Genomic DNA, 14850 nt, shown 5'->3' on the forward strand with positions numbered 1-14850 from the left:
TCACTGGCCTGTAGCTTGCCAAGTACTCTAGGCTGGCTTGTCAGGGAACCCCAAATATCTGCCTGTCTCCATCTTCCCAGCATTGGAATTACAGCTATGCACAGCCACATTGAGCTTTAATAGTTATTATTATTTTTCAGCCGGGCGGTGGTGGTGCACACCTTTAATCCTAGCACTTGGGAGGCAGAGGCAGGCGGATCTCTGTGCCAGCTTAGTCTACAGAGCGAGCTCCAGGCCAGGCTCCAAAGCAATACAGAGAAACCCTGTCTCGAAAGAAACAAAACAAAACAAAACAAAAAGTTACTATAATTTTTATATAGCCCCAACTGCTCTGGAACTCACTGTATAGAGCAAGCTTTCTACAAGCTCACAGAGGTCCACCTGCTTCTGCCTCTGTTGGGATTAAAGGTGTGCGCCACCATGCTTTCTCAGCAGGTACCTTACCTACTGAGCCATCCCCCAGCCCCTGACAGTAGCATGTCTGTGAACATCTCACCTAGGGACAGACACACAGTACTGCCATCTAGTCATTATGGTGATAGAGCTCTGGAGTCTTTAGTTCTTGAGGCAACCATGCAAGTAACCTGTATGATTCTCCAGGTTCTTCCAGGTCCCTTTCAGTGACAGCCTCCCTCCATCTTGTGAGCAGGGGGACATGCGTCCATACCTAGGCCTACTTGCCCTTTGCTCCTGTTAACTTCCTGCCCTGGCTTTCTGGCTGCTGACACTTTGAAGTTTGCATACGTGTGTTGAGAGATTCCCTGGCTGTAGGAATCGTGGTCTATGTCTTTGAGTCTACAGCATCTAGATTTGAACTCTGTGAGCCCTGTCCCCTCTTGGTGTGACAGCTGACCTTTGCATGTGCTTGTGTCCCCAGGATTGGAATGTCACATGGCACACCAGCAGCCCCGACTTTACCAAGTGCTTTCAGAACACCGTCCTCACATGGGTGCCTTGTCTCTACCTCTGGTCCTGTTTCCCCCTCTATTTCCTCTATCTCTCCCGACATGACCGCGACTACATCCAGATGACACACCTCAACAAAGCCAAAACAGTAAGTCACCTGGTGTCCCAGTGGGGCGGGCACATGGGTAGGTGTGTAGCCCAGCCTTATGTGAAGAAGGCAGAAGCATGTGGTAGATCAAGGTTAAGGCTAATGTGGTAGATCAAGTTTGGAGCTAAACATAGGTTCAAAACAGAACTTTTGAGTGACTAACCTCCATGGTCTCAGTTTCCCTGTGTACTGCACTAGGGCTGACGGAAGCTTACTCAGGGGATTCTCAGGAGAGTATCATAGGAAGGTCTTCATTAAAGCAATTGTTTTGTATTTGTTTATTTTTACTTGGAAAGTGATTTCAGGTCTGAGGGGGTGGCTCACTGGATCCCCAGAACCCATGTGAAAGTTGAGGTGGAGACAGCTGAAAAGGGATCTCCAGCTTCAAACAAGAGACCCTGCCCTGAGGAGTAAATTGAAAGGCAATCAAAAGACACCTGGTGGCAACCTCTGACCTCACTGTGTACCAGTACCTGCACACATGCGTGTTCCCACACACGTGCACACACATGACACTCACATACAAAACACAGTTCTCATTTTGAAATAATTTCAGACTCCAGGAAATTGCCAGGACAGTACAAAACCTGTACCAGGTTTTCTGTCTGAGCTTCACACTGGCCAGGATTTCCCAGTAGACTCAATTGCTTCCTCCTTAGTCTTTGCTTTCTCCATATGCACATATTCCTATGATTTTGTTTTTCTTTGAAGAGGTGACATCCAGCATGCCCTTGAGCTACTTAATTCTTTCCCTCCCTCTCTCTCTCCCTCCCTCCCTTCCTTTTTTTTTTTTTTTTTTTTAAAGGCAACCCAGGCTGGCCTGCAATTTGAGAGCCCCTGCCTTTGCCCCTGCTCTTCCCATGCTATCCATCATCCTTCAGTATTTCCTCAGATAGGACTGCTCTTTTATTAAAGTGTCATCAGTGACAGGCAGGGATGGAACCATCTCAAGCCCCTGTGGGGCTCTCTAGCAGCTGTGGCTAGATGTCAGATTCCATGCAAGGTCCTTGGGGCATGAGAATAAAGTAAGACAACTGGGAATGGCAGAGCACATCTGTCTTCCCAGCATTCAGGAGGCTGTGAGAGGAAGGTCAGGAGTTCAAGGCCAGCCTAGGCTACATAGTGAGACCCTGACAGAGTAAGAAGCTGGATGCTTTTACTGAGGACCTTGTAGGTTGATTAGTGACCTTGTGGTGAACTTTTTTTGTGGATGGTAAGAGACATCCCAAGATAGTTGTTGTAACTTGCCATAATGTTCCCTTTTTTCCTAGGCTTTAGGATTCTTGCTGTGGATCATCTGCTGGGCAGACCTCTTTTATTCTTTCTGGCAAAGAAGTCAGGGAGTATTCCTAGCCCCGGTGTTACTGGTCAGCCCGACACTGCTGGGCATCACCATGGTAAGTTGTTGGCTGGTGGGGCTGGCAATGAGAAATGAGAGGACTTGGACTGTGGTGTGGTTAGTGGTAGAGTGTTTGCCTAGCACAAGCAAGGACATGGGTTCCATCAACCAAAGAGATGCTTCTCAATGAGGTAGTTGCGGTTGGCACAGGTCTTCGTCCTGGTACTTGTTGAACTGGGGAGTTCAAGGTCAGCCTGGGCTATGTGTGATCCTGTCTCACAAAGCCAAGAAATAGAGGTTAGAGAGATGACTCAGTGCTAAGTGCTTCCTGCTCTTACAGAGGACCGAAATTTGGCTCCAACATGTACATTGAGTGGCTCATAACTTCTTGTAATTCCAACTCCAACCCTCTTCTGACCTTTGCAGGTACCACATACATTTGGTACATGCATAGACAGGTGCATATTTATGTATACATACCTATAAATAAACAATCTGAGAAAAACAAAAACAAAACCTAAAACCAATAGACAGGACTGATGAGATGACTGAGAAGATAAAGGTGTTAGTTGTGTAAAGCCTGAAGACATGAGTTCAATCCCTTGATCCCATGCAAAGCTGGAAGAAGGAACCAACTCTACAAAGTTGTTCTCTGACTTCCACATGCTCACCAAGGCATTTGTGACAACACATTATGTGCTTGTGTGAGTGCGCACACAGACACACACACATACACACACATTTAATAATAAATTTTTGAAATCTCCAAAGCAAAATATGCAGAGTCACTAATGTTTAGGGGAGCCATCAACAGGAGCCACAGTCCTTACCATGCCCTGAAGCTCACTGCATCTTTAAGTGAAGTTTACAGATTGTCATTTGTAGTAATTTCTCGAGAGTGGTGAATTTAGGAGTTCTGAGGCTTTAGGAAGGCAGAATAATAAACAAAGCGGGAGGCTGTGCTGGCTGCTAGGATCCCACAACTCAACAGCCACAGTCTTTAAGTTCACAGAAATATGGTGAGCGGCAACTGAGTCGGGCAGGACTCCTGGTGTTGTACTTGAGCTTCAGTTCATTTTGAGAGTGACCCTGGGGGACAGGCACCATGTGTTTCCTTTATAGGTGATGAGATGAAGGCACAGAGAGGCCCAGGGCTGTACTTGAGGTCCATTCTGCAGTTCATGGGTAGCTGAGCCAGGCTTGAGTCCTGTGCTCATGTGTCATGTGTATAGCTGCTACATTGTGGTCACAGAGTGATACGCCCAAATTAACTTGTGTGCTTTGGGTTCCATTGAGAAGCCCAGAAGGTTCTTAGAGAGCAGAGGCCTTGGCAACTGAAGAGGGGGGAGGAGGTGGAGCAGCAGCAGCAGCAAGCTCAGAGTAGACTTGTGAGCAGAGAAGTCTCTGTACAGCATGGCTGGGCCTGAAAGGAGGTGTGGGGAAGTCCAAACTGTAAAGCAAGGACAGTGTAAGCTCAGGAGAGAGGGGTGTGGAGAGCTGGCCCAGTATTGGGGAAAGGAAGACAGTGCTGCGGTGGCGATATTTGCCAGGTGCCAGCCAGCCACAGTACCAACTCCTTCATGACTTACTTTCATTCCCATATTTTACATACGTGAGTGGAAATCTAGAGAGTTGAAGGGACTGCTGGGCTGAGGTCACAAAGCCAGGAAATGGTAGAGCCACATTCCCACTGCTGTCCTGATGTCTCTGGTGGCTCTTAACTTACTCTCTGGTTCTCCTGCTGGCCTGGGAGTCCTTGCAGGCACTTAATAGGCAGTCAGCAAACATGTTGTTGCTTTGACTATGTGTGGCCTGTCTGACATCCAGTGCTTTCTCTACAGAAGACTAAAGCTGTGTCCTGGTGTGCACAGCTGTGAGTGGAGAGCTATGAACTGGGATCTGTGGCTGGTAGTGAAGGAGACTTCATTGAGGGGAGGAATAATGGAGCTGAGGCCCAGAGGGTGAATAAGATGAAGGGGCTGAGGGCAGAGAACCCCCTGTTGAGAGCAGCATGTCTAACAGTACCAGGGTAGGGGAGAAATGGAGGGTTGGCCTGTGTGTCTGGAACAGAGATGGAGAGGAGAGATCAGGGAGTGTCCCGCGCGATATTCTCGCCGGCAAGAATCACACAGGACATTCGGATCCTTCTGCAGGAAAGCTTTAATGCATCATGAGGGGAGAGAGAGCATAAGCTTACCAGAGCGGAGACCCCGAGCCAAGAATCCCATCCCCTAATAAAGGCTGGCAGCGGCCGCCTGGGATGTGTCACCCTATGAATGGCTTCAGCTCCTCAGGCCATATGAGCCACGGGATAGGCAGAGATCAAAGAAATGGAAATTACCCAGCGCCTGCGAAATAATTTACATTCGGTGCCTGCAGGCACCATCATTGTAATGGAGAATGCAGGGACGGCTCCCTACAGATCCCCCTTTTTTTATTAATTAATGATAAGGCTTTATATTTTTACAAGCAAATAGGTCACCCATATGTTGAGGGATAGAGGCAGAGGTTGTACCTTCCCAATCAAATATTAAGACTGTGTACAAGAGTCGCCATCAGGCTGTTAGCTTGACCCGAAGCGCTCTCGACCTGTCCTCTGCCGTTTTTCTGGGAAAGGGAGACTAGGCAGGCAACCCTTATGCAGGACAACATGCCTCCCAGAGAAGCCTGCATACTGGGCAACTCTCTGTGCGATGCCTTGCTCAACATCCCTCATGGGCTGCTCAAACCAGACACTCTACCCTGTGCAATGAGCCTAGGCTCCGGGTGTGCAAGAGCTGTCTGGCCGGCGGCCTATTGCTTAAGCATAGTTAGCCAAATATCAGTGGAAGCCCCTTGTTTTAAAGTTACAAGCGCTTGGGCGATAACCATCTTGTCTCTCTTAGTTTGAGCCCTGAGCCTACAGACCAGCCAGAGAAGCAACATCAATCCGCAGCAAACGGCTGCACCAAACAATCCCATCCCCACCCACTAAGCGATCCATGATGACAATCTCTCCGTCAAGGACAGGAGTTAATCTGGATAATAATAGCGGCTCTCAACTCCCAGGGAGAGGGTGGAGTTCCGACTTTTGAAGGTCGGAAGGGGCTCTTCGGGTGAGTCTTTCCGGGATCCACAGGGGATTCTCTTCATCCTGTGGAAAAACACATATAGCTCCCCTGGATCTTATGAGAATAGGATCCGGGCCTCTCCAAAGACCAGTTAAGATATCTTTCCATTTTACCATTTCCTTTGGCCTTTCAGGTTCTGAGGTGTGACGCTTGGCCGCAGTATGGCCCCGAGCGTCAATGTTTATGAGGCTTTAAAGCCCCAGGCATTCCAGGCCTCCAAGAAGTGTTGAATAACATGCACGGCCTTTTCCCCTATCAAAGACTGGGAAAGCCATCTGTAATTTTCTCCGCTCCTCTAATGGTAAAAAGGAGTCAGTACCAAATAATGGGGGTGTTGATGGAAGTACACCCGCTGGATTAACAGGTCTCTTAAATTTACCGGGGTGTGACCGGTTATCCCCTATTTTCTCTCCCTCCTTTTTTGTTTCTTTTTCACCTAGCTGAGCTGTTTTCTCTAAAACTTTATCTCTTGAGCTTTCAGAGTCATCAGAGCTATCAAGATTTAAAGCTTTAAACTTATTTACAGAATCATCTAACAAATTATTCACTCCCTTGTCATTAGACATCCTGGGAGGTCCTTTTTCCTTATTTGTTGTTGTTTCTCTTAACAAATTACTCACTCCCTTGTCTCTAGACATCCCGGGAAGTCCTTTTTCCTTATATTTTATTGTTGGGCGCGCCCCATCTCTCACTACATTCGGTTTCTGACATGTAATTCTGGACTTCTTTAAGATTGCTACAACAGTGAGAAAGGTCAAAATGGCTCCTAGTAAAAGCACAGAAGCCTCTACACTAACCTCCCAAAATGGCAACATTCCCAAGCCAAAGTCCAGAAAAGACATACCTCTCCGAATTTACCACCCTGCAGTTCTGAATCCGCCCCGTTAGAGGGGTCTCCGCAGTGCCGGCGATGTTAACAAGTTCCCGGGTTTCGGCACCAGATGTTTCGCGCTATGTTCTCGCCGGCAAGAATCACACAGGACATTCGGATCCTTCTGCAGGAAAGCTTTAATGCATCTTGAGGGGAGAGAGAGCATAAGCTTACCAGAGCGGAGACCCCGAGCCAAGAATCCCATCCCCTAATAAAGGCTGGCAGCGGCCGCCTGGGACGTGTCACCCTATGAATGGCTTCAGCTCCTCAGGCCATATGAGCCATGGGATAGGCAGAGATCAAAGAAATGGAAATTACCCAGCGCCTGTGAAATAATTTACATTCGGTGCCTGCAGGCACCATCATTGTAATGGAGAATGCAGGGACAGCTCCCTACAAGGGAGAATGTGACAGTTGGGAGGAAGAGGACTCCAGGGAACTCCAGTCTCACAGCAAGTGGGGTCTGCTTTATTTTGTCTCCTCTCAAAGCTGGTTCTCAATCCTAATCTGAGCTGTACTCACATACCAGCATGGTGAGTTTAGAAAGTGTGAGTAGAATGCACAGCCGAAAACTTAGCAAAATACTTGAATCCAGTGACTCAGGGACTGGGGAGATGGGTGGCTCAGTTGCTGAGAGCACTTGCTGGACAAACAACAATCTGTTCAAATCTCCAACACCCAACATGGAAAAAGTTGGGCATGCCACACATACCTTTAACCCTAATGCTATGGCGAGCAGAGGCAGCTTGGCCACTGCCCATCTCCAGATTACATGAGAGGCTCTGTGTCAAGAGAGTAAGGCAGAGAGGAGAGAGCAGGGCACTCAGAATTGTCCTCTGGCATCTGCATGTGTACCCACACCAACACGTACATATGACACACACACACACACTTTCACACAAGGACACACACAGAATGAAAAGAAAAAGAAACCTTTAGAAAATTGCTACAAATCTTTAGGTAGGTGCTGTGGCATTTCCTGGCTTTGTGACCTCAGCCCAGCAGTCCCTTCAACTCTCTAGATTTCCACTCACGTATGTAAAATATGGGAATGAAAATAAATCATGAAGGAGTTGGTACTGTGGCTGGCTGGCACCTAGGGTTAGGGCCTCTTCAGGCAGTCTTGGACCCCTGAGTCATGCATTACGGTTGGACCCCTCAGTCACGGTTTCCCGGATGCCACCGTGGGGCCCTGAGGCCTTGCTTTCTCAAAACTGTTATGTACCTCTCTCTTACAGCTGCTCGCCACCTTCTTAATTCAACTTGAGCGAAGGAAGGGAGTTCAGTCCTCTGGGATTATGCTTATTTTTTGGCTTGTAGCCCTACTGTGTGCCGTCGCCATCTTGAGATCTAAGATCATCTCTGCCTTAAAAAAGGTAATGGATAGCCTATGGGAGAGATACTTATTCCATCTTTTTGGTCATGTGTTGCTATGGGAACCACAGGATGGGGACCACATGGACTCTGCTTCTTTTCCAGGAACAAAATTCTCACCAGTCAGGTACAGACTTTGTTCTTCTCTACAGGCAAATACTGTCTCTGCAGTGTCTGTAGGCTGGCTGGGCTGGGCTGAGCTGAGCTGAGCTGGGAGCTGTGTTTGCCCAATGGCTCCTCCCCAAGGGCCCTGGACTCATCCCTATTACCTTGATGCTACTAGCTACAACTCTGGGAGGTAGTTGTTGGGGCCAGCTGCTGTGTGCCACTCCCAAAACTGCTGAAGAGTGTGCCCTTCTTGGCTATCTGCTATTTCTTGTTATCTAGGAGCTAGAGACTGGCGTGAGCACAGAAGAGGGGTTGAACAATTGTGGGGCACCTATGATATAGGTCACAGCCTCTGACATTCATTGAGTTTGTTTTCCTAAGTGCTTCTTCAGGACTACAAGAGTAATCTGAGGACCATGAGCAATGACCCTAATGAGGTATTCCCACCTCAGCACTGACAAGTGGACAGAGACTTTGTTGTGGGGCGTTGCCCTGTGCTTTGCCTGTATCCAGGGGCATCCTGGCCTCCATCCCCTTGTAGCTAGGAGCACCCCTTACCCAGGTGAATGACAAACAAAATGTCCCCAGACACTGGAATGTTGCCTAGGAGGCAAAACCACTCTTGGTTGAGGGCCATTGGTGTGCTGAGCAGTGGAGAAGCCAGGACTCAGAAAGGTGAAGTGAATGGATAAGGTCCCATAGCCTGAAGGGGCAGGACCAGACCTGTCCATTCCCTGCTGTGCGATGCTATCTGGGCACAGTCCCCACCCTTCTTTTGTCTTGTCTTAAGGGAAGGGAAACATGGGGATGCTTGTGGCAGAGGAGATGGGTATCTGCAGCCTGCTCTCTGGGCTTATCTTAATCTTTTTACTGTTGCTATAATCAATTCCTATAATCAGGATGATTTAGAGAGCAGAGAGGCTTATTGAGCTTGCGGTTCTGAAGGCTGGGAGGTCTGAGGTCTTGGGGCTGCACCTGGAGAAAGCCTTGCTGGTGGGTTCCCTGTAGAGGCTGTGTGGCAGCTTAGGGCATCATGAAGATGCCAGCTTGCAGCTCTGCCACCTCCTCAAGTACTCACAGCATCATGGATTCCCACTGCTGAACACCATTTCCTGTGACTGAAGGATTTGGTGAAGCATCTGTACCCTGCCTCTATGGAAGACTATGGTGACCTGTGTCCCCTGCCTTCTCTCTTGCTCAGGATGCCCAGGTGGACGTTTTTCGAGACACCACGTTCTATATGTACTTCACCCTCGTGCTTGTCCAGCTTGTGCTGTCCTGTTTCTCAGACAGCTCACCCCTGTTTTCCGAAACCGTCCATGACCTGGTAAGTGTGACCCAGACATGTATGCACAGGTGGGAGAGAAAGTCTGCTCAGCACTGGTTCTGAGCTCAATGTTAGCCGGGTACTGGCTAGTTCTGAGCCCTATGTCCTCTAGTTGAGACTCACTTTCCATTCTTTCAAAAGGCCATAGAGAAATCACTCTTCCTACTTGCCAGGGAAACCTGGACTTGAGTATACCAGTGTCCCTGGAGGCAGAAAGTCTGTGTTGTGGTATTCCTGGCTGTGCCTTATGAGCTAGCTGGTAGCTTTTACCCAGCATGGTGATTTTAGAAAATGTCAGCAGCTGAAAACGTAGCAAAATATACATGAGCTCCAACTACCCAGGCTTTCTAGAAAAATGGGAAGTCTTGGCAGATTAGGGTCCTGGTCTCACAGTGCAATAGTTGGTAGGGGCTGGGACTGTGGATCCCCGATGTCTTTGATCTTGAATCTCTGCTTTGTTACCCACCAGGCCCTCTGTCACCTCTTTCAATTCCAAGGATCCTGTGTGAGCTACTGCTTCCTTCTGCTCCATCTTTCCTTCCCCTTAGTCTGCCCTTAGCCCTTTCTTCCTCTACTTCTTTGTTCCTCCCTTCCTCTTTTTCCCCTCTTTACCCCTCCCTCCTTCTAGTAAGTATCAAGTATCCCTTCAAGTGCCTTTGGGGTTCTCATCGACCCAGTGGGGGTTGCCATCAGATCCTAGCAGACAGCAGTCTGTAGGCAAATCCCTACCATCTCCTTGCTTTTTTGTCAATGAATTTGTATTTGGAACACAGTCTTGCTCATTCATGAACATGTCCCACATGGCTCTTGTGAACTTAGAAGGAGAATTAAGGAGTTGCCACTGAGACCGTACCCCTTGAAGCCTGACGTTTGATGTTTTTCCTTTAGCTCTGCTGAGTTGGTGCCTTGAATTTGCAGCTACTTTTTTTCAGGGCTTCTCTCTTCCTGTGAACACACCGTGCAGTCACATGAGGGGAAAAGAACAGGAAGCCAGCTGTTCACTGGCTCCCTGCTGTGCTGAGCACTTCGCATGTCTGCCTCTTTTGTCCCATTTTTCAGACAGAAAAACCGAGTCTTAGGGTCTATGTACCTTGCCGGTTGTAAGTTGCAGAGCAGGAATTTGAACCCAGAAAGGCCTGGCCCTTCTGTAGATCCCCATCACTTCTCTTGGCTACACCCTACTTGAGGGCAGGTTTAATAATGGCTGGATTGATTCTCAGGCCCAGAGGTAGAGATTGTCCTGGGATCTTGCTGCCTCAGGCAGGACTGGCATGTGTGGACCTTTAGTTCCTACTACTGCTGTAACACTGTAGGGAGAGGCGTTCACTCCAAGGGTCCTCAGAGGTCTGCTGGGGCCTCCTGAGGCATTGAATGAGGTTTCTACTCTGTCCACTTCCCCTAAAGCCAGGAAGGAAGTAGAGGTACTAGTGTGCTCAGAGAGCTGCTGAAGTCCTGGCATGATGCCAAAACTTGGTTCCCTTTTAAAAAAAAAAAAAAATTGTGTTTGGCCAGGTGTAGGCGGTGCACACCTTTATCCCAGCACTTAGGAGGCAGAGACAGGTGGATCTCTGTGAGTTCAAGGCCAGCCTAGTCTACTGAGCAAGTTCTAGGACAGCATCCAAAGCTACAGAGAAACCTTGTCTCCCAAAAAAAAAAAAAAGTCATGTATGTTTATTTTGACAAAATACATGCAGCCTGAGATTGACCATAACTGCTTTAAGTGTAGGATTGAGCAGCATCAGCTTTTAATTTCATTCATGCCACAGGTACTGTGGCTGGCTGGCAATTATTTCAACTGGGACTGTATTAGACACAGAATCCTGGACCCCCTCCAGGGGGCCAAACCGTCACAACTTTGACAGCATCCCCAGATTGTTTAAATTGTGTGAGTGTTTGTATGTGTGTACACAGAAAAACTGAAGTGGCACCAATTCAAATTCAAAGCTCTCAGACTTGAAGGGGAGATTTTTCTTTCTTGTCTTTTTTTTTTTTTTTTTTTTTTTTTTTTTTGCTTGCTTTTTGCTATGCTGGGGATGCAAGTGTTTCAGCACTGAGCCACATCCCCAGCACCAACGAACTCAAAAAATTGGGACTCAGAGAAGTTGTGCTATTAGACTCTACTGTATACCTAATTCATGTGGAAGAGGAACCAACTTCTTCTTGGAGTTGGGTTGACCCCGGGCTCTAAGTTCACATGTGTCCTCTGGTGCCTTCAGTGGACATCAGCAAGGTCTGTGGTGTATAATACACTTCATCCCAGAAACATAGCAGTATGCATAATAGTCACAATTAAAGCCACAGGTGTCTGGAGCTGGCCGAGCAAACTGACACAAGGTTAACAGGAGAAAGTTGATTCTATATACACAGGGGTTAGGACTCAGAGGCAAAGTGAAAACCCCTGCAAGCATTTAGGCCTGAAAACTTACATGCCATCTCAGCAAAGGGAGACACATTTGTGGAGAAGAGGCAGGACAAATGGGGTTGTAGAAGTGGCCAATATGAGGGGTGTTAGTAATTTTAAAAAGCGACTCGAGAGAGAAAGACAACCATGCAGCAGAGTTAAAGCAGAGAGGTTTTTATTAAGGGAAAAGGATTGTAAAAAGGGGAAGGGGGACAGGAGCAGCAAGAGAGAGGGAAGAGAGGCAGAGAGACAGAAACAGACAGACAGACGGAGGGAAAGAGAGGGGGGAGGGATGGGAGGCCGGCAGGGCCCTTTTAAAAGGAACGTAGAGAATGTGCACAGGTGGTGCTCTTAGTGGCTGCCGCTGAGGGCATATCCTGTCAGAACTCCAAAGGGAGGCCAGTACAAATGCCTGAATGCTAACAAGGGGTTGATGGGTGGGTTTGTAATGAAGAGTGAGGATTGCTTTAGTGCAGGTTGTGTGGCCTGTTTTGGTGCCACCATTAATACTGTTGGTTCTTTCCCTGTGTGCAGGTAGAGAGGGGGAAGGTGTGTGTCCTGCTTTAGGCAGCCTGAGGTAGAGTAAGGAGAGTACTTGCTGCTGCTTAATTTTCTACACCATATGCCGATGTGCCATAGCCAGAATCTAGCCTATGCCAAGATCAGAATCTCAATGCCATGTCTTTTGTGCTTATGGTGTGTGTAGATTACTTACATAGCAGTTACACTGTATTTAGTACGATGAGTAAAGAAGAGGTGATTTAATGTAACATGGGAGTGGCAGGAATGTTGCATTTTGATACCTGATGGGGTTGCAGATAAAACAGTACTGGATTTTGTCTCAAGAAACTGCAGCAGCTTATGATGTTTCAGGGTCCTGAGTTGATTTGGTTTAGCCAGGTGGTTTTCAGTCATTCTCTTCTTTAGACATAGTCAGATGGTGGCTTCTTCAGTGTGGCGTCTGAGGACGGAGGCTGGCCATTACGAGAATGGCACCTGCATATGACCTGGACTTCCTCACAGTATGGAGCAGAGCAGGTTTCTATGAATTCCACATGAAACCCAGTTCATTTAACACCTAGTTCTGGGGTCCTGTAGTGCAGCCCTGTCATGTTAGTTGTTTACGGGAGAGGAGAGCCAGGGTCTGCAAGGCTTGAGGAATGGGTCCCCAAGTCAAAGGAATGAGAGCTAGGCTGCTGCTAGGTGAGGAAAGTTTGTGTGTGTGTGTAGGGGGGAGGGGTTTCTAGAAGAAGTAGCATGTGCAAAGGTCTAGATGTATGATTAAACTTATTTATGTTTTAGGGATATACAGACTTGTGCTTGGCTCAGTCAGAAGGTCTGGTGCCAGGAGTTAAGTGACAAGCCTAGGGGGAGAGGAGAATGCTGAGATTTGAGCATTGTACATGTGTGATCAAGAACAGAACTGTGCATATCATGTTTATTTATTTTTTCCTTTGAGACAAGATCTCATGTAGCCTAGGCTGGCCTCAAACTCTTTTTGTATTTCTGACCCTCTGTGTCTCCACTTCCTGTGTGCTAGGATTATAGGCATGCTCACCATGCCTGGTTTATGAGGTGTTGGGTATAAGTTATGTTAGTTTCCACCAACCAGCCACAGACCAGTATTATGGAAGCTTAACTTCATCATAGGTAGGAGTCTATCAAAACTTTTGCATTGATAGTGTCACCTTTAGTTTGGATGTGTTTTGGGGGTTCCCTTGGGCTGAAAGGAGAATGCATGGGACATAGGGAGGTTGGTAGCACTCAGAAAGGTGTCACAGATGGCCAAATACCCAGATCTAAGATATAACACCTGTGTTTACTGAGGGCTTTGGTACCAGAAATAGAAAATGGAAAGTTCACGGGGAAAGGGCTTGGGAAACAGGTCCAGGTGTGTATTCTGTCCTAGCAGGGAGGTTTTTTGAGCAGCTGTTGCCTGGAAGGCCAGCAAATTGCTAGTGTTGATACAACATCTGAAAATATCTCATTATTGGACCCTGGAATGATTTTAACCAGTCATAGGCATAGCATTGCTCAGTTCATTTAGCCTGTACAACAAATTCAATAGACTGCACGCTCAACCTCCTGGTTTATAGGTAAAAACATAGAGGGTGAGTGCAGAAGTTCAGGGACCTTCTGCAGGGTTTTCACAGCAGGGAGTGTAGATTACTGTCCCCACCCCCTTATTGATAGCATAGGGCAGGGCATGGCTGGAACTTTTTATTTCTTTTTTCTATTTTTTTTCCCCCAGGACAGGGTTTCTTTGTGTAGCCTTGGAGCTCTATCCTGGAACTTGTTGTATAAACCAGGCTGGCCTCGAACTCACATAGATCCACCATCTCTGCCTCCTGAGTGCTGGGATTAAAGGCATGTGCCACCACCATCCCACTAGAACTTTTTATTTCTAAGGAATTTGCTGCAGCAGCAGCACACACACATCTTACCTCAATCCTTTAGTCTGAGCATCATGGGAAAAAGGCTGAATTAGTTACCTTTGTTATCAAAGAAGTCCTCCCACGTTAGATGGAGGTTTCCAGAAACCAACTCCCAAATCGATAGACTTCCCTCTTTGCCCTTGCAGAGAGCCCAGTGGCTGTAATTTCAGATAATCTGAGTGTCCCTGATTAGATCTAGAGGAGAGATGAGGCCTAGGAGTAGATGAAGCGCCAGGGAGGTTGCAGAGAGAAACTGAAATGTCCTGCCAATAACATGACCTTACTATGTCGACTGGTGCATTTCTTCCTAGTGTCTAGGGACTCAGTTTGAGTAGCTGGAGTGAGGCTTTGTCTCCATAGACTTGAGTGCCTTATTGAGCTGGACTGACTGGCTTATGTCAGTCCCAAGAGCCCTCACCTCTCTCTACTGAAGCCAAGTGATAGGGGAGGTCCTTCAGTATGCTGTGAATATACATTTCTCTTATTGGTTGATGAATAAAGCTGCTTCGGGCAATAGACAGGCAGGATGTAGCTAGGCAGGAAGTATAGGTGAAGCTACCAGATTAGGAGAATTCTGGAAAGAGGAATGCAGAGAGGAGCTGCCAGAGAGACACCATGTAGCTACTGTGAAGGTAGGACGCCCGGGCATTCTCTGGTAAGATAAGGCCATGTAGAAATACATAGATTAATAGTTATGGGGTAGTAATTAAGAGAGAGCTAGCCAGTAAGAAGCCTAAGCCATTGGCTAAACAGTTTATAATTAATATAAGCCTCTGTGTGTTTATTTGGGACTGAACGGCTGCAGAACCGGGCGGGACAGGAACTTCCATC

The 14850-nt window shown here is 47.5% G+C and overlaps 1 protein-coding gene across 3 annotated transcripts in view; it reads left to right on the forward strand.

Annotated features, from left to right (window-relative positions):
* Abcc1 (ATP binding cassette subfamily C member 1) overlaps window positions 1–14850 on the forward strand; it is a 122694-nt gene that overhangs the window by 41256 nt on the left and 66588 nt on the right. For all 3 annotated transcript variants that reach the window (XM_027387692.2, XM_027387693.2, XM_027387694.2), the window contains exons 2-5: window positions 878–1054; window positions 2326–2451; window positions 7613–7750; window positions 9058–9183. In XM_027387692.2, the coding sequence (XP_027243493.1) occupies window positions 878–1054; window positions 2326–2451; window positions 7613–7750; window positions 9058–9183 (567 nt within the window). The remainder of the gene's footprint in view (window positions 1–877; window positions 1055–2325; window positions 2452–7612; window positions 7751–9057; window positions 9184–14850) is intronic.

Source organism: Cricetulus griseus (genome assembly GCF_003668045.3).
Source record: "Cricetulus griseus strain 17A/GY chromosome 1 unlocalized genomic scaffold, alternate assembly CriGri-PICRH-1.0 chr1_1, whole genome shotgun sequence".
Lineage (NCBI taxonomy): Eukaryota > Metazoa > Chordata > Mammalia > Rodentia > Cricetidae > Cricetulus > Cricetulus griseus.